Genomic DNA, 25,579 nt, shown 5'->3' with positions numbered 1-25,579 from the left:
CCCGTCCGGGGTGCTTCGTTGCTTCGCTGACGGTTTAATTTGCTCCTAGCTCCAGGACCGTTGCGTCTTTGTTTTACCTCACCACAGACAATTAAAAGGTAGAAAGCATACGCAAGTTGCTGCTTCCAGCTGCCGTACCGACTCCGTTTTCATCCTACCCAGCCTACATGTTGCTGTCTCGTGCCAAGGAGAGCAAAACTCGGTTTAGTGCTTGCTCACGTCATCAGTACACGTAAGCCAGAATATCTGGGGAACCAGTGTTAATGGCATACGAGAAAAAGAGAAATGCCTTCGTATAGAACAACACAATACTGAAAGCGCAGCCAGTGGATACTGCACACCAAGAAAACATAGCTTCAGGCAAGCCTTCAGACTGTCGGAAACACCTGGAAAGTGAATTGAAAGCTGAACAATGCCAGACGACATTTGACCTGATTAGATGAACTGCAGAGACGGAATGAAAAATGCACTGCTTCGAAGTGAAAGTGCAGAGGCTAACCAAGTGCTTGGAAAAACAGTTCAGCAAGCCCGTGATAAATCCGGAGGAACAGTTCAGCAATATGGCGCCAACCGAGCTGTGCAAGCTCTAAAGACCCTTCGGAATCCGCACAAGGAGGAGATGGGAACACGAAATTTGTCGTGGAACAGATTATCAACATTGACAAGGTACGGCCAACTTGGAGCCCAGGCTGTGGGAATGTGTGTTGTGGAAGGCGACATCCTTAAAGGGGCCCTGAAGACAAAACAAAAGTTTGTTTCATTCAAAAGGCGGCCTCGTTAGAATCACACCGACACCACTTTTAACGCCCACTTCGCTCAAACAGACTATACACCAATAAGGAAAGATGGGAACGGCCATGCGACCCACTAGCTCATTTCTCGCAACAGAACCTAGGATGTCATACCAGACAGCACCGTGAGTGGCGGCAAAAACAAACGCAAATTAGGCAGAGCTTGTAAGCTTGCCGAACGAGCTATTTCCGCTTAAATTTAGGGCACATTCTTTTGACGGCAGTAAGAATGGTGGGACAAACAGCAGAAGTTACCACAGCACACATGAACGTAGAAGTACCGATGAATGCTGCTGTTGGTACTTGGTTCAGCTGCACAGGACTGCAGGGCTTTGGGGTTGTCTCAGACGACACTGGGCGATTGACGCATGCAACAGTGTGAACTATGAATCTTATCCTAAGTTAACTCGTTATGCCTGCTTACACAATGGCGTCTGCTTGGGAGGTTCATTCTCTGAAAAACGCTTCCTTTGCTCAACTTTTGCACAGTTGTCCTTACCTGTTATGGCCAGCCCCTGGTTGTGAGACCCAAATATCGAGCACCATAAAATCCTGGTGACTCTAGTGCATTCAAATACTGCCCTAACAATATGTAATCGTCGCACCTTCGGTTTGCCAACCCTGACTACCTTTCTCGCCAAGCTGTCAAATGACTTACTGCACAGGTCTAGCAGATGAATTTACCATACTGACTTTGTGAACGCAGTCCTCAAGAGGCAAGGCTGAAAATAAACAAAGCACAGACCACTTGCAGCTTGAGACACGTGGGCATTGTAAACGTAGGGCATCGTCGCAAAATTTTCCAGTTTCGCGAATTCTTTAATAACACAATCAACGCATTTGACGCAAGCGAGGGAAAATTTTTGGTTGGCTATAACTGCCATTTATTCACTCTATCGCGTACATTTAATAACAACCGGGCAGCTATAAAGCAGAAAGCTCCAGAAGCCAACTCCACTGTTCCAACAAGTTCTGTCTCCTTGATCTCTGCTTTGAGTAGCAGCAAGCATTTTCACTGAAGACTGCACAAAAAGCCGACACTTCAGTCTTTAAAGGAGCCATGAAGAGAAAACACAAGTTTAATTCATTCAAAAGATTGCCTAGTTAGAATCATACTGACACCACTTCTAATGTGAACTTCGCTCAGATAAGCTACATAATTAGGAAAAAATGGAATGGCCATGTGCCCCACTAGCTCATTTCCCACAACAGAACCTATGATGTCATACCAGACAGCTCTGCAATTGGGGGAGGGCGGCAAAAGCAAACGCAAATTAGGCACAGCTTATAAGCTTGCCGAACGAGCTTTTCGCGCTTAAATTTAGGGCACATTCTTTTTAAAGCCCAAAGAATAGTGGGGCAAACAGTGTAAGTTACGAAAGCACACGTAAACTTAGAAGTTCCGATGCGTATACTGCTGTTGGTACTGCGCGCACTATGCTTGGTTTAGCTGCACAGGACTGCTGGGCTTTGGGGTTGTTTCAGACGACACTTGCCGATTGACGCAAGCGACGATGTCTTGCGTGACCGTATTTGTCGAGCGATCACCATGTTTCTCGAAACGATTGTCTCCATGAACAAAAAAAGCCAGGTACAAATACGTACACAAACAAACCAAGGGCAGAAAACGACTTGCCGCGGTGTGGTGGTGCCATCTAGGCTCACTAATGGTAAACAAGGCCCTGTGATGTCATTGCAGACCGCGAAAACGCACGATTTAGCGGCAAAATCAAAATTGTAACTTAAATTAATTTCTCAGTGAATAAAGCATCGCTTGCATTTGGACAAGCGCTGGGGGCACTATAAAACACAAAATCTTTTGAATAACACAAACAAACTTGTGTTTTGTCTTCATGGCTCCTTTAAAAGAGCCCCTTTGATGAGCATAAATTTAGAATACACATACATTTTTGGAATTGCCACAAGCTTTGGAGAGGCAAGAAAGAGAACGCACCGAGTTTAAAAGCGCACCACTTGTATGCTGTTTGTGCCATGAAAGCACCACTTCACAGGTGCTTTGCAAAAAGGCTTTGCAGAACACTTTTGGCTACACTTGTAGGGCATCCTGGTTGAAAGTATGACTTAACCGTAAGGACTTTAACTGTTGGTTGTGCCATTGTATGGCAATGGGGGCCCAGCAATGGCAAGGGCCGATATGGCTGTTACAGACTGAAGACCAGCTGGGAATCCCTTGATGTTAAGCCTTCAAAAGCACTGCACTTGTCACCCATTCATTGCACTGGAATCCCTTGGTGATCACCTACTCCAAGTCTCCGATGGAAGCAGTCTGTGCAGACGCCGCAGCCATTCGGCTCATTATCAACGTGCAGTCATGATTCACAAGTCCCGCTCTTTGGGGGAACGTTTCGTGACAAACAATGCACTCGTACGGCTTCTCACGCAAGTGTGCTGTCCTCTCGTGCTCTGCGAGGGCTTCCTCACAAGCAAAGGCTTTCCGACAAGTATGACAGCGGTGAGCTTTCACAGTGCGCTCTGCGTGCGTTTTTTTGTGAGCCAGCAGTAGGTACCTGCGAGAAAACCTCTTCTGGCAAACGCCACACTCGTATGGCATTCTGCTCGTCTCGACAGACGCCGGGTGGGGAGAGGCCAAGTGGGCATCTAGGTCTTCCTTGGACGACAAGCAGTCGAAGCAGACCTCGCACTCAAAGACCTTGTTGTCCGTGTGGATGACTGTGTGGGCTTCCAGCCCTTCTTTGCAGAGAAAACGTTTCTTGCAGACGTCGCACTCGAAAGGTCCCTCACCTGTGTGAGTCACTGAATGCACGTCTGCATCCCGTCTTGGAGCGAATCGCTTTGAGTGCATGTCACACTCCAGGTTCGTAGCCTTCGCGTGGATCGTCAAGTGGTCTTCTAGGGATCGGTGGTAGAAGAAGCGCTTTTGGCACACACTGCACTCGAAAGGCCTGTTGCCTGTGTGGGTCCTCCGGTGGGCGTCTAGGCTGTCTTTGCGAGGGTAGCTTTTCTGGCAGACTTCACACTCAAAAGGCTCCTTGCCCGAGTGGACCACTAAGTGAGCATTTAAGGCATGCTTGTGGTGGAAGTGTTTTTGGCACACGCTGCACTCAAGAGGACTTTCACCCGTGTGGACCGCTGAGTGAGCGTTTAGGGCGCGCTTGTCGTTGAAGCGTCTTTGGCAAACGCTGCACTCGAAAGGCCTCTCACCTGAGTGGACTGCTGAGTGAGTGTTGAGGGCGCGCTTGTACTGGAAGCGCTTTTGGCAAACGCTGCACTCGAAAGGCCTGCTGTTCGTGTGCGTCTTTCTGTGACAGACCAGGGAGCTTTTGCGGAGATAGCCTCTCTGGCAGATATCGCACACAAAGCGCCTCCCGTCGGTGTGGACTACCGCGTGCGCGACCAACTCGTCTCGGCGACGAAAGCCTTTCAAGCAGACTTTGCAGATGTGTTGCTTCTTTACGAGCCTTCTCACGCTGGAGTCATCCTCGGTGACCTCCGAAGAGTGCTGGGGGCACAGGCGGCAAGCACAGGGCTCGCAGCCGTCTTGGTATTTCTCACACTTTTCACGGGAAGCTGGTTCCTTGCAGCAACTGCAGACACTGTCCTTGATGAACTCTGTGTCACGGAGGATCTGAGCGCAGCGTTGAGCCGCGATTTGGCGGGCATGGGCCTTCTCTGTCTCGTGAGTCCTTTCGTGCACCAGGACTAGCTCCCTGTGTGGGGGGGGACAAAACAAAAGAAGGGAGAACATCAGTAGGCTACTGTGCACCACAAAAGAAACTCACACTCCAGACAAACAACGGTCAAAACAAAGGAAACAAGAGCGAGTGAAGAAAGTTTTCATCATTACTTTAACACCGCCACATCGGCCACTGGTCAAACCGAGTAACATGACATTTGTTTACACCCCAACAGTTCACAGACGCTGACATTTCAGTGCCTTCAGTGCCATGCACGTGCATAACTTTGTTGCAAGTAACATTGCCGATGCAATTCGACTACATCTTTGGTCCGTTTCCAGCCCTAGCAAATGGGCAGGGATGTCGTTCTGCTCTGTAAAATGCCGTCACAACCAGCTCGAAGTGGACAACAATAGCCTCACTAGTCAGTAAAAAACGGCGATGGTGTTCGTAAGCCTGTAGGGCTAAACGTGGTCGCTTAGAAAAGGTTTCATGTAGAGGTATGCAAATATCAAATTTTGGAGTGCGAACCAAACAGAATATTTTTATAAGAACACCAAAAACACCGCATATTCAATTGTATATTTCTGATTATGAATATAATTGGTTTAATATGCATGGAGCTTCTGAAACATCATCATCATCAGCCTAATGAGGTCCACTGTAGGATGAAGGCCTCTTCCATTAACCTCAAACCGCTCCTGTCCTACGCTAATTGAGTCCACCGTTTACGCCCGAAGTTCCGTATTTCATCTCTCCATCACGTTATTGGCCTACCCTTTCTCCTACACCCATCTCTTGCTATCCACTCTGTCACCCATTTCGGGGTTCTTGACAAGTGCTCCCCAGTCCATATCTATTCTGCGCCAGATTTCTCTGTCGTCGTTGGGCTCGGCACTAACCATCTGCCCAAGGTAGTTATATTCTTTTACTGCTTCTACGTTTCATTTCCGAAGCTGAAGGGGATGCTTTTGGCATGTTTATTCCTCATTACTTTATATTCATTATATTTATTTATTTAGATTTATAATATTATGCTAAATTTATTCATATTTATTTTAATCCCCATGGCTGTGCTCTATTGTAGTTCCTCAAGCATTGTTTGCAGGTGTTCTGCAGTCTCACTCAACAGACGATGTTGTCCACAAACCTCAAATGACTCAAGTATTCTCAATAATCCTTAATTCTGTGTTTTCCCAGTCCAGCTTTCTGAATACCCCCTCCAGACATGCTGTGAATAGTTCTGGCGAGATACAGTTAAACCTCGATGTAACGAAGTCGGTAAAATTCGTAATTTACTTCGTTACATGGAAATTTCGCTACATTGAAATTCGCGGTTATAATGAAGTGTTCATCCCGTGAAGCGTTTCCTGCAAAAGAAAACGTGGCGCGCATACACGGCTGGCACACTGTTTCTGTTTCTATCGGAGCTTAATCGTCTACGTGGGCATCAGCGTGAACCGCATGGAGCGTTTTCTCCCCGCAAAAACGCGCTCCGCAAGCCACAGGCGCGCTGACACAGCCGCGGAGACCACCCGCGCGATGTGGGTAGCTGCAGCGACCGCTTCTAACCGCTCGGTGAAATGCAACTCGAGGGGCAAACGAGAGGGGCATGCGAGAAAAAAAGCGAATAACATGGGCAAAATTTTCACTGTAATACGTCATACGCGCTGCTTACGAAAGCGCCCATCAAATATCCTCCGCGGCAGTAAGCCTAATCGTCTGGCCAGCCAGCATCGCTGAACGCTTCGAAGCTGCCGCCATAGGGAGCGCGCCGCGCCTCCCCATTGGCGAAACTGGTCAGGCTCCTCCCACTGCCGCGTCCTGCGCGAGTCACCAGAAGCCGCCGCCGGCGCGCAATCGCGGACGCGGGTGTGAAAAAAACGTGTGCGCAAGGCTCATAAAGATTCACAAATGCTTGCTGGAACGATGAAACCCAACAAGCATGAGCGAACTCGAATGAAGGGCAAAGCGGCGGCCCCGCGAGAGGCGATTAGGCTTACCACTGCGGAGGATATTTGATGGGCGCTTTAGTAAGCGACGCGCACGTATGACGTTTTACTGTGAAAATTTCGCCCACGTTATCCGCTTTTTTTTTTTTTTTTTCTCGCGTGACCCTCTCATTTGCCCTTCGAGTTGCGTTTCGGGGAGCGGTTGGAAGCGGTCTCTGGAGCTACCCACATCGTGCGGGTGGTCTCCGTGGCTGCGCCAGTGCGCCTGTGGCTTGCGGGGCGTGTTTTGCGTATTTGCGGGGAGAAAACGCTCCATGGGGTTCACGCTGATGCCCGCATAGGTGATTAAGCTCTGACAGAAACAGAAACAGTGCGCCAGCCGTGTATGCACGCCACGCAGTTTGTAGGCAAGGGGCTCGCTCACAGACCCCGCAGCTCGCTCCATCTGCGGCATTGGGTGGCCCGTGTTGTCGTTTGCGTTTTGTTGAGACCTCATTTTGGCGCTTGCGTCTCCCAAAATATACCTCAACTTAAATTTCGTGCCTAGTTCTCCATGAAACTTTGTTACATTGAAATTCCGGCAAACGGGACTTAGTTACACAGAGGGTGAAAATACATGGTGTGCATACACTTGAAGTTACGAAAAATTCTGATGTTCGTTACATCGATGGTTTCGTTACATTGAAGTTCGTTACATCGAGGTTTAACTGTAGTATCTCCGTCTTACTCCCTTTTGGATCAGGAATTTATCACTTTGCTTATAAAGTGTTATTTCGCCCGCACATCCATTATATACCGTAAAATTCCGAGCAAGCGCCCCCCCCTCAGCAAGTCGGAATTACCGGCAAAGTGGAGGGGGGGCGCTATCCCGGAACGGCACCGAAATTCAAGATGGCGGCGACAATTGTTTTTACGAAAAAAAAAAAAACGCAGTGCGCGTGGTTTTAAACTTTAATTAGGAAGATGATCTTTATTACGCAAAAGATGTTACTGTTAGTTACTTTGGAAACCATTGAAAAACTTAGCAGCACAAAAAAAAAAAAAGTTCGCAGCACTCTGCTGCCCGTCTTCGGGTGCCATGGCTTGATCTGACTGCTGTTCGTCACTTTCGAAACCATCGAAAGACTCCTCAGAGTCTGTAGCAAAAAAAAGTTTGGCGCACTCGGCTTCCAGTCCGCCCTGGTCTTCTGCCACCACGGCTCCGACATCTGCCAGCCCGCCGTGCAGGTCGCCGTCCTCGGAACCATCGAGTGCGTTTGCAATGCCGCACCCCTTGAAGGAGCGCGCCACTGTTTCCCCCGGTACAGCAGCCCACGCCTCGGCAACAAAATCAAGGACCTGCTGCCGCGACGGCTTCTTAAAGTTGCCTTTTGGCGTCATTTCGCAATCGCAGGGAGTTCGCAGAAGTTCGGAAGGCGCTTACTGCCTCCGCAGATTCCTCGGGCGTCCTCTGGCTCTCGTTCGTTTTCACAGCATATTCAGACAGGAGACGGTTGCGCTTCTTTCGCTCTCTAAGAACTCGAACAGCGCATCGTCCACGTACTCGCTGAACACTGGGGCGCCGTTGCTTAGCTTCCGTCGAAGTTTTGCTTTTCCGAAGTTTTGCTGCAGGAGATTGCCGAAATTCTTCTCCCATTCCTCTATGCACTTTGGGTCGAGCTTGAACTGTCGAGAGGTCTGCTGCAAGTTTTTCCCGTGCTCTCGGTGCCATCGGATCACCTCGATTTTCTTTGCAACTGTGTAGGAATGCATGACCTACCACCGCCAAAAGAAAGAAATGGCGCGTAGCGTCCCGGATGCGAAGTTGAAGTTGAAGTCGGATTGGATTGGATTGGATTCTTAGACTGGATCCGGCAAGCCAGTGTTGCCTGCACGCGGTGCGTAATAACTGCGCGGGGGGAGGGGGGGGGGGCGCTTTCCCGGAACGGCGCGGAAATTTGAAATTAGCACTGAAGTGGTGGGGGGGCGCTTGCACGGGTGGGGGCGCTTGCTCGGAATTTTACGGTATGTCCTCTACAAGTCGTATGTAGGTTTCCTCTATTCCCCTGGTCGTTTACTACTACTAAAACGGCTGCGGTGAGTATGCAATCAAACGCTCTCTCGTAATACTATATAAATTTCATGTAAAAGGGTTTAGTGTACTCTGCGGATTTTTTTATCACTTGATTGACGACATGAACGGGATCCATAGACAAGTACCCTTTCCTAAAGCCAGCCTGCTCTCTGGGTTGTTGGGAATCCAGGCTGTCACCTATGCAGCTAATATAACCTTGGTAAAAAGCTCGTAAACAACTGAGAGTAGGCTAATAAGTCGGTAATTCCTAAGGTCCTTGCTACCTCCCTTTTTATGAATCAGGATAGTGTTGGCATTCTTCTAGGCTACAGGCACTTTTTGGGTCCCAGAAAAGCCTTCTGCAAAAGTTACAAAAGGATTGTATCGTCGCACAGCACAAATATAGCGATGCAATGCCGTTGGAATTATTGATTTACATTCAGTATTAGCTGCGCCAGAAGCAATTAAGTACACCTCTCCCCCTTGCCGATCGATTCCTCCCCCTCTCTGCTTCTTTCAAAGCAGCTGGAAACACTGGGAATAGCCATGTGAAATCGCGACGCTCGACTTCCGTTCTGCACCAGCTACATTCCTGCGCCTAGGCACGCGTCAATCGCTGCGAACCCGCCTATGCCGCCGTTGCGTCGGGATCGCGCAGGAAGGAGGAAGAGCAGCCGGAAGCCAATGGCAGTGACGCCGCTGGCGGCCGACCTCGCCGGCGATTGGGCGAATCAGGGGCGCCTTCGCCGTTGCGTCAGCCACGATCGCCGTTGTGTAAGCCGCGGTCGGCTCGCTGCGGCGTCGCGCTCATCGGCTGAAAAAGGCGACCTTCAAAAATTGTTTACAAATTATCCGTACAACGCATGGGGCTCACACTTGGCTCAAAAATCCCCCGTTATGTGTTCTACCACCTGAATGCATTTGATTGCCGCCTTCACAAAGCATTCCGAAAATAGTGCAGCAAGTTTTTCAGTAGTGTCTTTTCCCTCCTTCAGGAGATCCACGGTCACGCCCTCGTCAACAGCACCATTTCCTCTTTTCATGCCTTTGAGAGCCTCTCCTACCTCCTCTTTAGTTACTAGTGGGGCATCGCGCGTTAAACTTGAACTCTCAGTAGTTTCCTCTGGTATAACGTCACTGGCATACAGCCTGATGGAGAATCGTTCTGCTACCTTTATTATCTCGTACAAGTTGTGCGTAATGTTGCCCTGCTCGTCTCTCGAGTATGTACGTTCTGTCTTTGCCAATGGCTAGCTTCCTCTTAGTTGCTTTCAAGCTTCCCCCTACTTGCAGCGTTCCCTCGATAACTGCCATGTTACATGCACGAATACACTTTGTTTTACTTACTTCCATTAATCAATTTAGACAGCTCTGCTAACTGAACTTGATCCACCATACTTTACACTTTCATGTTCTTACATTTTGTAATTAGTTCCTTTATTTTCTTGGTTTTCTAGTGCGTTTCCTATCTGCTGCTTGTGCCACAGCTGCTGCAGATTCTGTGATTGCCATTGTTAGGTTGCCATTCAGCCCGCCTACGCTATTTTTCTTCTTATTTAGAAGTGCAATTTTGTTTTGAAGAGTTATTTTGAACTCCTCCGTCCTGGCTCTGACTGTCTCCATGCTGGATTTCTTATTTTTCACGAGTTTCCTTCTTTCTCTTCTGATATTCAACCTAACCTTGCATCTAACCATCCTATGATCGCTGCTCCACATATTACTTAGCACCTCTACGTCCTGCACGATACCAGGGTTGTCACTTAGAATATAGAAGTCAATTTCGTTTGTTGTTGTACCATCTGGGGGCTTCCATGTCCATTTCCTATTCTTTCGTTTGCAGAAGAATGTGTTCGTCAATGGCAGGTTATTTCTCTTCACAAATCCCAGCAGTGTATCTCCCCGACTGTTGCGACTGTCTATTCCAGAGTTTCCCACTGACCTTTCTCTCATTTGTTTCTCACCAACTTTTGCGTTGAAGTCTCCCATCACAATCATGAACCTATGCAGTGCCCTTCTTCATAGCTGATTCCATGTCCTCGCAGAAAATGTCTACGGCTTCATCACCGCAGCTAGTTGTCTGTGCATAGGCCTGTACAACCTTTAAATCGCTTGTTTAGCTTGACTACGACGGCTGCAACTCTTTCGTTACTGCTGAAGAATGCTTCCACCTTCCCTGCCATTTCTCTATGGATTAACTAAAGAATCCCACTCCATGTCCTTTCTTTCTCTTGGAGTCCTCTGTAGCACAAAATATGCCCTCTAGTCAGCTCCCTTACTTCACTTAACCCTACGATATTCCACCTAATATCGGAGAGCCCCTCTCGTAGCACAGCTAGGCTTTCCTCGGTAGACAGGGTTCGTGCGTTGAACGTTGTCGGGGTCAAGTTAGCTACGAAAAAACAAGATAACTCAGGCAGTCAGGAGACCTGCATAGGACATCAGAGGGTCCAGGTGTTAGTGCTTAAAGAAAATGGCACACACACACACACAAAAAAGGTTTACGACAAGGTGGCGAAGTGATGAAACAAAAATTTGGCATAAATTACCACGGAGATGTAGATACCGCATTACACCGTAAATACAGGCGGTACAGTCAAGTCCACTTATAATGATACCATCATCTGCAATACATGAGATACAGTCAAAAGTTGATGTAATGAAACCCGGTCTTACGAACAAATTTGGATCCCCCACAGGTGCGCATACGGCTCAATGCTTTTTTGACTCGAACTAACGAAATAGCCTCAGCGCCATCCCCAATGTCACGAATTATTTCAACAAACAGACACATGTAAAAAAGGAGGAATTAGGCATGTCTTTTGTCAGAACGCCACAAAGTTATATTGCTCCAAGTTAGGAGGAAAAAAACAAGGCACCCACTTTCATTTTTACAGAGCCTTGTAATCTTTCTAACCTATGTCCCCCTCCCACATATTAACTACAATTTATGCAATTAGGCAATCTTTTTGTTAACGTACGTCACTTCTGTTGGGTGCAGCAGCCAGCTTGGAGGGATTCGGCTCGGAAGCTCCAGGTCACTGCAGACGCGGCCTTTTTTGAGATAAAGTTTTGCTCCTCCTACTCGCAGTTTTTCCCAACGCCAGTGCATTCGCTCGGATCTGTGTTCTTGGATCTCACGAAGGAACCGAGAACACGTTGACCGCGCTTGCGTACTACGAAAAGTCTGTCTGGCCAATGCTAACGAAGCGCATGCAGGCGAAAATCACAGGCCTTTTTGCCAGGAAATAACTTTATTTCCCCCAGAAACCGTAGTGTTTTATTATTACTTTCAGTGCGAACTTTTCGTACAGTGCTTAAATTATCAGCGCGAGCACCACGGCCGCTACAATTATGATGTCATGGTACCTGCTGGGATGCACTTCCCTTTAGACATGGAATTTTCGGATTCAGGTGCTTGTAAAGTGAGCCCTGGTTTTACGAAGTTCTCAATTTAACGAAATAATTTGCGGTTCCCAGTGACCTCGCTGGATCGGGTTTTAACTGTACAACAATGAACAACTATGGCACTGTCCACTGTTGCATGCTTTCTGTGGAAAAACAAATAGCTGATTACAATTCTCCAGTGCCACGATATCGAATGTAACAGTTGAATTGGCTACCGTGGGCACTAGCTGCCACCGGGTCTCCGCGCTGACGGCATGTGCAGCGTGCCATGATGTGCCATGCATTCCTTTTACCTCTCAGCTTACGAAGAAGCGGGGGAGGAGGAGAGGGAGGAGAGCAGCTTTCCTTCCGAACCCCCCTCCCTGTGCCATCGCTTTGGCATTGTCCCCGTGCCCACTCGCGAGCTGGCCCCGTTCGCTCGCACGTTCGCTTGTGCCATGGGTGCTCCGCTTTGAATTTGACTGGGTGCCTCTTCAACTGCCTCGTTTTTTTTTTTTCGCTGAAGAAACGTCAGGGCCGATATTTTGTAAATGTCCGAGTGCCTCACTGAAGATACGTGCAGATTGTGCAGATACGTGCTGTGGACAGCGGTGACAGTGAGCCTCCTCGGTTATCAGCCCCGGATCTCCCACGGACTGCCTAAAACGTGATCCAGAGCTCGATTTTCGCTAGTATTCTTATGAGGCTTTCTCAAACTGCCCGGGGACCGTCCAGGACTGGTCAATCGAGGATGCCGAGTGACAACTCTGACAACGTGGTTCCGCAGCCTACTCAGGTAGTGTCTTCGCAGAAGGCCCACTGATCCAGTCCCTCAGGGACTTCGCTTACGCCAAGGACCTTTTTCTCGGCTAGGTGAAGCACCTATAGATGCTCGCGAAAAGGATGTGCACCAACTTCGCGTGCAGCAAACAAGGCTGACCAGCCATGGCTTCTTTTCTGCAAATAAGTAGCAGTACGACCCGTCTTTCTGTTTCGCAACACAGTTATAAGAATTATCGGTTATAATGATGGAATTTCGTTTACGCTTGGATATTGTTAGAAGTGGACTAGTTTGCATATGTTCGATTGGTCCCCTCAGTCCTTTAGAATATGCTACGCATATTAGTGGTGGTATGACTTCACTGCAAGCCAAGTAGCAACTTTCAATTCCTCATGCATGGCACTACACTGATGAAAAACTTTGCCTTATAAATTTTGTGCAAACAGCACTCCATTTCAACCCCTGTCACATGGCGAATATAATGCCATTCAAAGCGAATGGCATTGTTCATCGCTACGAATGACATTCAGCCTGGCTGTGCAGGTCTCCACGATGAAGTAAATGTCGTTTGACAATGATAGCAGTGTGGATTGGGAAACTCATAGAATTCTAGATGCACATTTACACCGGGACACTCGTTTTCCAATGCCTCACACTATAACGTAACGCGTACTAAAAGAACACACTGAGACACTTGTTTTTACAATGCCTCGCGCTGGACCCCTTTGTGCTTCAAAGACACGAGACTTTTACAGCAAGGCCTAAGATGCCGAGTGCTCAGCATCGAAACCGCATTACACACTTCATCATAACTTCAAAACCGCATGCCACACTTATACACTGCCTCATTCGCCCCTACGCAGGTTTCACGTTAGTGGATATGACCCAGTTCTTTTTTTATATAAAACAACACGCAGAGAAAATAGTGATTGATTGGTAGCCTACACAGTACTCTACAGCTTATTCTTAAGCTCGCATGTTCACTGATGGCCCACCGCTGCTGAGACTGCTCATTTGGTTCGGAAGCTAATGCGAGTGTGTTCCCCAAACTCATTCGATCACCGGACACCATTCACGTAAACGTCATTTAGTATTCTCATGCAGCGCCAAAGCAACGACATTCACAGCTAATGACACTCGCTCTAAATGTAATTAGATTTGCCGTGTGACGGGTGTAGCATACGCCAGAGTTGGCACACACTTGTCTCGCACAAGGTTTGCACGCGTCAAGCTTTCTTGCACAGCTTCGGTGTCACGCAAGAAAGTCAACCTGAAAGGTCATGCTATGCGGTGATGCCTAACCCTTTCAGTCACCGTGTCTCCATATGGAGACGCGACTTCGTCGTTTTCCTCGTGAAAACGAAAAGAGTTCAGGCTGCAGAGCAGTGCGGCTGATGTTCAAAACCTACGGAAGTGAAAGGTAGCACCATGTGATGTGGAATGGCAGAACCGCACTCATAAACATCGTTTTAAAATGGACGCCACCAAGTTTTGTGGGAGCTTCGGGGCATTGCCGTCCTAAGTTCTCTTTTACTGCGGCGTAAATAATTTATAAAGGCTCGAAACACCTCTTTCATGTGCAGAAATTATTATTTGACCTCCTTGTTTGTAAACCACCTCAGGATATTTATTGTTTTTATAGGGAAAAGCAGGATTGAGTAATGGTGTCTCCGTATGAGGGCACGACACCATTTACGTAATAAGTATTCTAGAGAGACGGAACCTTTTTTTCTTACCTCTAGGCAATTGACACTGCTAAACCTCCAAGTATGGAATTTTTCTGCAGTGAGTATAATAATTCGTGACTGAAAGGGCTAAAGGTTTGCATGCCACGTGGCAGAGCCAACTTTTATTCCATCATTCGTAAACTTTGTATATTCAAGAACTTTAAATACTTCAAGCATTAAAACTGTGAGCAAAAGTTTCGGATATTTGCATATGCCTAGTTTTAAAGCTATAGGGAGGCGAAGCTAAAGTTTGCCGGGCGAGGGAAGCGCTGCCCTCTCCCCTCCGGGGGAGTACGCCGGGCCGGCGGCCTATTCGGCACGTGCTTTTTTCGCTGCGCGCGTGCTGCATTTCTCGCGCTAGGAAGAGGGCTGGGTAAAATTTTCTTTCGACTTATGAAAGCATACACATTAGCACGTGTCCAGCAAGTTCGGTTTAAACTTAGAGTAGTTACTGAGTTCATTTTTGTCGACGTTTGTCTTGTCGTCTGCTACAGACACGCCGCCTGCTTCCCGCCGCTCGACCGGCAGACTGCCCCACGATTTTAAGGGGGGAAACGCGTTGTTCGGCGGTCGTCGGTTGCTCTTTTCTTCTGCAAGGCGACAGCTGTTCAGCTGGTCACAGTGCACTTTTCTCTTGTTTGTTACTCCCTTCGCGTGCTCGCGCTTCTGACATCCGGACTTTCTGGACTGCAGAAACACTGACGCTTGCAAGAAATGTAAGATAAATGTGATTGATTATGGTTAATAGGTTATTTCTTACTCTTGAAACAATCAGCTGCATCTTATAAAAACGCATTAGAAAGGCACACGCTAATTAAGGGGTGCGCTGACAGCGCCGCATTTCCATTTTACTTGTCCTTGAAGAAATTTTAGTTCGCAATGTTTGTCACCCGCTTGGAGTACAAGTATGGGTTAGCGTGACAGTTCGCGGAAACAACAGAACAGCTTGTGGCGTATAACTTTTAATTACTATAATATACAGAATTTGGTGTATACCTCTTCTAATTACCAGTATTTCTAAATGTGGGAAAAAAAGCGAACAACGCAGCAATCCCGTCCAAAACACAAGTCACAATGACAAGACGGACCAGGGCTACTACAGCCGGGTAAATCGCTAGAAACGTTTTTTTTTCACCCATGAAAAATGTCAACCTATTGTGTTATATATGGACGATATCGAACGGCACCAGCTAAACAACTCCGAAGTTCATTTATTATAGCGGAAAACAATCATTGGCAGCATGCATTAAAAAAAGTGTAGAGGGGAGGACTCGTTAGAACACTAGTTCGAATTTTCAAAGCCGGGTAATGTAAACTGAAAGCACACAGATACAAACAAAACTGTGTCAACTTATTTCACCTTTCGAACCGCAGTGATCCACGCAGTGATACCGTCTATCCTTTTGGTGTGCTTTCGCGGGGAATATGCAGAATTTAACGAATGGATACTCTTCTTTCGCCTTGTTACTGTCATGGCAGCTGACCATGGAACAATATGGGGGGTTTGCTTCACTTTCAGTTTCATCTTTTCGTTTCGGGCGAGTGAGGAGTGTTCCCGCCGCCCTTTGTACGTGCTGGCTTAAGTGGCTCGCCCACCCGGCGGTCGCTTTCATCACATTCGTGAGAAGGAGGCTGGATGCCTCAGGCGGTGCGGGAGACAGCACGAGCTGCGCGTGCACTTGCCAGACGCAGAGGAGCGGGCCGGGAGGCGTCTGCTTCACAAGACCACTCTTTATGCTGTGAAACCGCCGGGGCGCTCGGCCGTTCGACCGGCGCGTAGCAGACGACGCGTCTCTAGCAGACGACAAGACAAGCACCGGCAAAAATGGACCCAGTAGCTACTCTACGTGTAAACCGAACTTGCTGGACACGTGCTAATGTGTATGCTTTCATAAGTCGAAAGAAAATTTTACCCAGCCCTCTTCCTAGCGCGAGAAATGCAGCACGCGCGCAGCGAAAAAAGCACGTGCCCAATAGGCCGCCGGCCCGGCGTACTCCCCCTCCGGGGAGAGTGCAGCGCCACCCGGCGATCGTTCCGGAGCCTATGCTGCACTCGAGGATTTGCGACAAATGTTTTCAAGAGTACACATTTAATTGAATTACACTGAACAAACTTCTAAAACCTCTTTGCCTCTTCTAGACAACTGGACATGAAGCAGTTTTAACTGTATGATCAGAGCAGGTTATGCCAATAATCTTGTCTCGTCAGCATTATTTCATTCAACACACCAGTGGTGATGGAGTAAAAGTTGAAACTACCACACTCTGTCACTAAATGAGGCAGTATTTTGTGCCCGACAGATCCGCTTCTGGTACGATGTGCACGAAATCACCCCAAAGTGTTGTTGCAGAACAACACTGCTGTCACAGTGGGAGAGATGACTCCTTGCAAAGTACAAGTGCTCGAGCACTTTAAAGCAAATCTTTCTAAGTCTTACTGATGGCACATGTCGCGTCGAAAACGTACTGCGGGAAAGCTGACTTTCTATGACGACGATGATGATCCTGGGTGAAGTGAATGAGTGAAAGAAACACTTCCCGCGGTCGGAATCAAACCTCGGTCGCTGTGTTATAATTCCGGAGTCTATCAATTGAGCCATAACTACATGGTTGAAGCAGTTTGGAATTGGAGAGGGGTGCATGGATGTTCAAAACTAGACAGAAAAATCATGCACCCTTCCATCCAGCGATGCCAATGGTCGAACGCGAAGCTTCATCGTGTGAAATGAAAAGGTGAAGGGTCAAAGTGAAAGCCGCTGCAATCAAAGTGCCAACTGGCTGTGAGTCAGAATGCAAACACAGATGACAACACAGGAAGTTCTGAAGAAAGTTTTGTGTTAGACCACCGTCGTCATAGTTAGACGGTAGGGTGCACGATTTTTATCCCTGTGTGACGGTCGGACGTCGCCACTGGCTGCCGCGGACAACACGTGCTCACACAAAAACGTGCTCCCACGTGGAGGGACCACGTGCGCGGGCAAACACGTGCTGCCACGAGGAAAAACCACGCGCGCGCGGAACATGCGCCCCCCGATTATTCGGAAATGTTGACCTTGAAGCGCCCGGAAGGTTTGCAGGGTGGCACGCCCGCACGCGGGGCGATGACCGGCCGGTCCCCAGTATTCCCCAACGAGCTCGTCCTTGCCCTCCCTGTACGCAACCCAAGGGGGGTATAAGATGGCAAACGAGGCCCCCTGACTCTCTCCCGACTGGGCACCATCCAGCCAGGCCGATCGAGGAAGCCGCCCGTAGGAGTCATCCGATCGCGCGCTCCCTCCCCAACCCGGGCCGAAATTGCGACGAGGGGACCTCCGGCTTCTGAATCTCCCGAACTTCGTTGACCAGACAGCCAACAGCCTCATCTCGGGACTGTGTCCATGGTCCAACGAAGTACGGACCACCTGCGCTGCCCGGCACGAGAGTTCCGGCACCCGCCCCCCCCATTGGCCCAGCCGAGCACGTGCACACCGCAACGCCACATGTGGAAGACTTCCCGGCTCCGCGACCCGGCGCCAGCCGCCCACCTGACCCACCTCTACCGAGTCCCAGCCTCTCAACGGGTGAGCGCACCGGCACCAGCACTAATTATTGTTAATTAAATGGTATATTTGAGCCTGCGTTGTCTCGTTTCCCCTCAACTCTGCGTGGACCCACCTAGTTGGTAGCATGATGCTATCTCCCTTTCGGGGAGCATCACACCTGTATTCAGTTCCACAATGAGGAGTGGCACCTTGGGAAAAGTGGAATTAGAATAGCCTGGCAGCCGCTTCCAATGTCGACGTCTGAACGCGGCCACGCATCAACTGAGGGTGAATGATGTTACGCAGGACTGCCCAATCTGAACTGAAAAGAGCGTGCATTACCCTGCCCGAGGGATTGCACACAAAAAAATGCTGTGCACGATGAACGCCGCAATTTTCGTCCGTAGACCAATATTACACACTTCCCCAAAGCAGCGTGCAACCACACAAATTGCCCGAATGTGGCTTTCAAGCAGCTTCTCACGCCCCACACGCTAAGTGTACAGCCCAGCCTGTGGTGAAAAGCCTCCAACAACGCCAGCACCTTGAAGCAGAACACCGCTCACACTCGGAGCGAAACATCGACAATGGCACGATGCTGGCTGAGTGCACGCACCCATCGCTGCTGCAAAGAGCGCAACGGAGTCCCTCCCCGTTGCCCGTTCAAGACTCCACTGGACCCATGAGCTTACGAGCCTACCCCACCCCTCAAAGGATAACAAGTGGCTTCAAACAGCAACCATGGGATCAGGTGTCACAGGGCACTCACTGAAGCTTTTTATATGTACAGCTTTTTCCCTTCCACTGCAGGTGTAAGCCCAGCACCTTCTCCGAGCAAACAGTGCCACGTCGACAAATAGCACACACAAACGGGGACAAGAAAGGAAACGTGTGCTCCCTTTCTCAGCCCGTTTGCGTGCACTATTTGCCCAGATGCATCAATGCCAACCAGGCTTCGTTGCAGTGATGCTTCGGTGCTTGCCAGTGCTTCCCCTGGTACACCGCTGCTCTTTTGTGTAGCTGCCAATACAGCTCTGCTCTGCCATCTCAGTAGCCTAGAGGTCGAATCTCAGGTTCTGGAGCAAGCAGGTTTGAGCCACACCAATGCCAATATTGTTTCCACGGCGCGCCATTTCTTTTTACTGCAAAATGCTACCTCAGCTAAGGTGTGCACACTCGTTTTGTAAATAAAAGAGGTTTGGTATCTTTTAGGGCATTGTAGAGCTAGGGTGCAGCAAACACTTGGCATCGTACCAGAAGTGGCGAGCTTGCACCGATCTTGGAACGGAGCACCGACTTTCAGTTAGCTTTCGGTGTCGTTCCAGCTGTGATGAGCCCAGGCCTCCAGGGTTCTTGGCCAATCCCCATTTAGCTCTCTTCTTACGGCGCCATAGGCTATCAGACACGGAGTTCCGATGATTTCAAATGTCCTGCGAAAGCTAAAAATGGCGCCTTGAGGACAACTAACGCCATATGGCGCATTTATTGACAACTCCTTTTTCGATTTTATTATGTTTTGTTGATGTTTCGCGTGCGGAGACGGCGCTGAGAGTGAAATTTGAACCCGTGGTAGCGACGAGTTCGGTGAAAATGGTGTCCGTCTCACGGTGCGCTCCGCACAAGCGGACAGCTGTAGCAAGGACTTCGGCAGCTGCTGCTGCTGATTTTTGTGACCCCGGCAGCAGTGATGACTCGACCAATGATGTGGATTCGTTAGATTTTAGTTCTGATGAAGACGCTCCCGTTCAAATGCCTCAGACTTCGACAGGTGCTGCCAGTAAAGGTTCATTTTTTACTTTGCAACATATCTGCAAACAAGACGCACTTGTTATCTGACAACTGTGGTTTTACTTTGATGTGTAGGGTCTGGAAAATGTATGACAGGGATATCTTGCCAAATGCACCACGCTGTATCACATTATCACCTTCAAGATAGCCTGGCGCTCGCATCAGATTAGCGCTACAGAGCGATGTGTCACGCTTCTCAAGAGCGCCAATTTTTTTTTTTTTTTGACTAAGTGATAAGGATTTTGTCTGTGAACACAAGCAAGTATGTTTGGATGCACATTTTAGAGAGACTGAATAACCCTCGAGCTGCTTCGCAGAGTGGCACAGACGTCAGTTCTGCTAGGTTGACAGGCTTGCAAAGATCCAAAGCTTCGTGTACAGCGTTGATTAATATATCGAATCATAGCCAAGGAATGTAGGAACGATTTGTATATATTAGAATTCTAAAAGAAATTTTTGGCTCAGTACAATCACCTATATACATTGTGTGTATACATTTTTTGCGCATTTAAATCCGATTATTTGACCAATAAACTGTAAATAATTGTACCTTTCACAATGCTGTCGTTATGTGTTTGGAAGAGCAACCTACAAGCTACAATTTCATGCACAGCAAGGCTAAATGTGTCCACTAGCTCGCGAGAAAGAAATATTTCGGTGGAAGCACTCAAAAAGTGGCCGTTTTTCCGCCGTAACGGAAGAGTTATGCGGCTTGATGCACACTCACTTTGCGTTGCTGGCAAAAGGGCACTGGGGGCACTGGTAGGGCTCCCATCGTGCCCTGGACATCTCCAGCCCGTGGTGCAGCCTCCAGTGCCTGAACATGCCGCCCTTCTGGAAGAAGAACCTGCAGCACAGCTCGCAGAACACGTTGGGGGTCTCCGCCTGGGCTGCTGAGGGTTTGAAGGGGAAGAGCAACAGGAGGCAATGTGAGAAGACAAGGCACAGTGCGGCCGTCTTTGATGCAGGCTTAAAGGAGCCATGAAGAGAAAATACAACTTCGTTTGATTTGGAAGAACTAGGACTCAGTATCTCACTCAGCTCCATTACAGGTCCAAAAGATGTTTTTTAACGAAAAAAAAAGCAAGAAGTATTTAAAAACTTTCAAATTTTGCGCCACAGTGACGTGTTATGAGCAAGAATGACGTCATACGGGCCAACAATAAAACATAACTTTCAGTGCGTTAACTGCACGTTAGCATTCGAGTGATGCGGTCAAATGGAACTAGAGGCCCCATTACAGACGTCCAGTCATGTGTCGTGGCGACAGGTCAGTTAGGCGGCCGCCAATCGCACAAACAAGGTTCCGTGACGTCATAGAAAAGTTGCGGGAAATTGGCTAGGGGGTCGCGACTGCTTCACACGTTTTCTTTAATATCTCCGTTATTGGTTCGAAGATTGCGATGATATTGGTATCATTGTTATCGGGACTAAGCAGTCTTTCTAATAGACCCAACTTGTATTTTGTCTTCATGGCTCCTTTAAGAGATGCTTGTGTCCTTTCAAGCAGCCACAAAGGCAACATGCAACTTTGTTCAGTTTAGAAGAACGAGCATTCGGTAGCTCACTGGGCACCATGCCAGCCAGGAAAAAAGATGTTTTCTTGACAAAAAAGGAAGAAATGTAGAAAAGAATAAGGAAAGCTCAACTGATTTAATGCTGCCAACGCTGATATTAAAGCTGCTTGGCGTTCCATAACTGCATGGTTAAGCTTCACACAACTTCTCAAAGCCAGCAGATCGATTCCCGTTCGTGCGCCAACTCTCGCTGGCGTTCCCGACGGGCGGCTGCTTCTTCCGGAGTGTGGGTGACTTTACCCTTCCTTTCCCGAACATTCGAGAGACGACCGCCAAGCGCACTTGTCCATATGTGCGCGCTCCTCCAACCGTCTGTTGGGTGCGCACTCTCTTATTGGCCGACCCCTTTCTTTGGCTCCGCTTGGCTGCACTTGGCACCCCCTACCCCCCACTACGCTGCAACTGTGCTTGAGCAGCATGCACACACTACAGCGCCAAGTCAAATCCCATTCGGATCGCGTTGAGTGTGCACTCTTGTCTTTAGGGTAACTTCAGGTGGTCTCCCAGTCGCCAAACAGGGCCATCTTACACTTCGGGGACTTCAGGGTGCAACGCAGAACCTCCGCCTTGAGCCGTGTGACGGTACGCTCGCTTATGCCGGCCAGCTGGCTGACCAAACCAAATGCAGAAACAATGGGGAGTTCCCGTTGCGCCAATCTCGCTTGGACGTACCGGTTGCAGAGAACTTGCTTCGTTTGCTTTCACAGCTTTTAGTCCCCAAGCTTCTTGAAAATCCCACGAGTGAATTAGTTAGCCCGCTACCGCAGGGAAAGGAAGCTGCTGTCGACGAGAACACCATTTTTTTTTTTTTTTTCTGAAGAGAACCTACGCAATGCCAGTTGCTGACGCCGGAACCAAAACCTCCCATAAATCTGAAACATCATGCTCTCCGTTTCACATATTCTGGCTAATAATTTTGTGCCATTGTCTATGCGAGGCTAAAAACTAAAAAAGTATACATTTTTGAATAGCTTAGGTTGCCCCCAGCAAATAATTTTTGTTGAACTACTTCGAGCTGTGCAATGAAACGGCGTGGTTTGGCTCCGTAGCCTTGACTGCATTGCCGCAGAAAGTTGTCCCCGAGTATAGACAGGCTCTCTATGGACACCAGAGCTATCATCCCAGTAGACAGCTCTTATCAGAACCACTACTCCGATGTGCAAGAGTCGTTCCCCCAAGTTCAAGTGCTGAGAATTTAAATCAAAGAGAAAAGAGAAGAGAAAGTTCAGCGAGTAGCTGCCACAGAACAGCAATGCCTTCTCGTCTGCAGAAAGGGGGTACAGTGTGCAGTATTACACTGACTGCTCTCTCTCTCATGTTGGGCATAGCGGAAGACCTTGCTTACAAAAAGGTTATACGTTTGATCAGCACATAGACAACATAGACGAGGGCATAACGACCTGCGGCGGCCTTTATGCTCTCGCAGATGAAATGTGATGGGAGGAGGGGAGAAGCGCACCTGGAAGCACAGTGTCCGTCTGGCATCCTGCAGCACTGAAGGATGCAGGGTCCGTCTGAGTGGCCTCTCCTCTGCTCTCCAAAACGACGCACTGGGCAGCTACGAGGGGAAAAAGGAGAAACAGGAGAGGATGTGACAGCAGTGCACACAAGTGCTCGTAACATACAAAACAAAAAGGACCGTGTATCTGCCCGCTTCACTGCATACGTCGCACGTCTTCTGCCACGTAACTGCCTCTCCCTTGTCTTCCCCACCCACCTCTTATGCTCTTCCCCTTCTCCAGTACCAGTTCTCCCACGATAAATGCAATCGAGGTTTGCTCAAGCCAATTCAACTCCCAGTGCTCACACTGCCTGCATGCCATCTGTTGGGGCCTCTTGTTACTGCTGAACGTGGTGCTCTAGCCATCAGCCTTGGCTCTTTTTGTATTTTGGGGTTAAAATATTGTTTTCAACGTGGTTTTCTGTGTTTACTCTCGCAAAAACTACGTCCACATTTATTTTGAATTAAAACACCACTACTAGTATCAGTTAGGTTTTGTCTTAGATGAGCCTAATGTTTTCCTCCTACTGAACAATGCTGACAAGTATGCAGCACGCTACAAGATTTAGAAGTTTCGAAAAGTGTTGCCTAACAGGTAGACATCTCGAACAAAAACTCGGTACAGTAAAACTCTCTTAATTCGGAATTTCGGCTGATTTGGACATGCTGTCGGGTCCCGTCGAAATTCCGCATTGTTCTGTGGCTGGAAATGCTCAACAATTTGGACAGATTGAGCTGCGATTCGGCCAATTTGGACTCCCCACCGAGTTTGGGCGGGGAAACAGCAGCGCATTCTGTGGCTTCAGCCAATTTAAATTCGCAGCAGAAATCAAAGGCGCACCTAAAAAACTTCAAGATCAGGATGGGATACGAACGAGCTTGAGTGGATCTTGGAGGCACAAAAAAACAAACAATCAAAAAAAGAAGACAACCAAATGCACGGCATTTGTGCACAACCAAGTGATGAAAGGCTGAATCCCCATCACTGTGGCCATCAGACTAGCCGACAACCACGGCGGCCACGGATTTTGTTTTTTTGTTGAACACTTCTGCATCAGCAAACGGCAATTGCAGACTTCAATAAAAGGTTCGTGATGTTGAAAGCTTTTTTCAGGTGTTATGACCGTACTCGCGATAATTTGGACACTCCGTTAGTTCTGGCATTCTCTCGGGTCCTTTGAAATCTGAATGGGGTTGTGCTTGTACAACTTTTGGCCAGGCAGCGGAATACAGGGACAAACAGACAGACCAAAATTATTGCTCTCGAGTAGACCAAGAAAGACTGTTGCCTTCCAAAAGCACCTTTGTCGAGGGTGGTAACAGCAGCCAGGCTCCGAGACCCTGTAGCACCGCCGATGCCACAGTTGCCGACCATGCTGGCGGGTGTGGCCAGGGTCGAGTTGCTGATCGTCAACGTTGTCGCTGTGTTTGGTGTGGCCATTGCTTAGGACCGTTACATACGCACAGTGGGAGGACAAAGGGAGGCACTGTGAGACTGCCTAGAGACTCGCACAAGGCTGTCGCATGTGGAGCAAAGTCCTTCACAAGGGCTGTCTAAGTCCACGTTTCACATGGCCGTCACCATCATCCCTTTTGGTACAGGCACCCGGTCAGCGGACTGATGGCAGCCTGCAGAAAATGTGTTTTGGGGCATTAGCTTGATGGGTTGGCAAATTAGCGGGCATTCAGGCCCCTTCAGGAGAGTTGTGTGCAGGAGACAGCCCTCCTTTGTATCCGCATGTTATCTTGCTGCCAAGGTTTGACAGAAGTGTGGGTTTCGCAGATTACTGGTAACCAAAACATTGCAGCTGACCTCATTACTTGTTTGTGTACTCGTTGCAATGAACTGGTAAATGTCAACAACTGCGGGAATGAGTAGCACTATCAAATGACAGGGCAGCCACTACACGGTCAATCTAGAATTGTTTACGCGGACGCACCCATTTTTTTTTATCAGCAGTGGCTGCTTCAAAAGGATAAATTTTATCCAGAGCTGTGTTTTACGCTGAAAGCAGCAACAGCAATAGCTTGAATGGCTCAAGCATACGAGGGAATTTTAAGCTGCGGTCTAAAGCGCGAGTTATGCGACTAGCCAGGGCGGAGGGTTCGGGATGCATCAAGGACGTTAGTATTCTGTTGAAAGGCGTGCCACCAACTGGCCACTTGCGTTGTGCCGTAGTCGTACGGCCGTAACTGCAGTGACAAATGAATGCTGCCCTACAAAGGGAACAGGTGAAAGCGTGTGTTGAAAATGAGCAGACTTGCTCGCATGTGGTGTCGCCAACATACTGCTCGGCCGAGTTTGACAAGGGGATCCTTTACATGCACGAGTGCGCATGTACTGACAAGGGGGGGGGTGATATAAAATAGCTTATCAAGTTTTATGACACCGCGGACAGTCGATTACAGCATCATTTAACCGATGACGAGCGCTTGCGGCATTATCTGGCCGCGCTAGGAAGCCTCGTTTTCCCTCCTGTCTGGTTATTGTTTCATGAGACCGGTGAATTTGAAAATTTGGTCCCCCGAAAACGCGCGACCACTGCACAAGTGATCTAGTGTACCTTCGACATGCTTCAGCAGCGAAGGAAGCGGTTTGGAGCGTCTTGGCCCATCGCTATCGCAGAGCTTACAGCACAGGGCCACCCCAACTGCCAACAGGAAGATATCAGCACAGCAGAAACAGCAAGTCAAGTTGGGGAGTAGATCATGCGCAGTCTGTTGAAAGCGGAGAAGTTGCATAAGATACAAGACGCTGGTATGGTGGCAGCCACCATAACCGCCATAACGCTGGTAAACAAAAATAGTGCAAATAGCGCACAAAAAACTAGCTAGAAAAAAAACAACA

The 25,579-nt window shown here is 48.6% G+C and overlaps 1 protein-coding gene across 1 annotated transcript; it reads right to left on the bottom strand.

Annotated features, from left to right (window-relative positions):
* Window positions 1–1,651: 1,651 nt before the first annotated feature.
* Window positions 1,652–25,579, bottom strand: LOC144142384 (uncharacterized). The gene is made up of 5 exons (XM_077673854.1): window positions 25,296–25,579; window positions 24,034–24,360; window positions 22,690–22,788; window positions 20,381–20,546; window positions 1,652–4,480 (listed from the first exon to the last, which is right to left on the bottom strand). The coding sequence occupies exons 2-5, from the start codon at window positions 24,170–24,172 to the stop codon at window positions 3,052–3,054; spliced, it is 1,833 nt and encodes a 610-aa protein (XP_077529980.1). The 5' UTR covers window positions 24,173–24,360; window positions 25,296–25,579; the 3' UTR covers window positions 1,652–3,051.

The sequence above is a fragment of the Haemaphysalis longicornis genome, unplaced genomic scaffold (genome assembly GCF_048455015.1).
Source record: "Haemaphysalis longicornis isolate Haplotype H1 unplaced genomic scaffold, Haemaphysalis longicornis Haplotype H1 scaffold_6, whole genome shotgun sequence".
Classification (NCBI taxonomy): domain Eukaryota; kingdom Metazoa; phylum Arthropoda; class Arachnida; order Ixodida; family Ixodidae; genus Haemaphysalis; species Haemaphysalis longicornis.
Note: the sequence above shows the minus strand (reverse complement) of the source record. Positions and strands in the feature narration are given on the sequence as shown.

What these genes read in the sequence shown, in the direction of transcription:
- LOC144142384 (XM_077673854.1), bottom strand. Translation starts at nt 24,172, where the DNA reads ATGGCCACACCAAACACAGCGACAACGTTGACGATCAGCAACTCGACC. An exon ending in GACGGACACTGTGCTTCCAG is followed by an intron (nt 20,547 to 22,689) that starts GTGCGCTTCTCC and finishes TCAAACCCTCAG; the next exon opens with CAGCCCAGGCGGAGACCCCC. An exon ending in CCTTTTGCCAGCAACGCAAA is followed by an intron (nt 4,481 to 20,380) that starts GTGAGTGTGCAT and finishes CCCCCCACACAG; the next exon opens with GGAGCTAGTCCTGGTGCACG.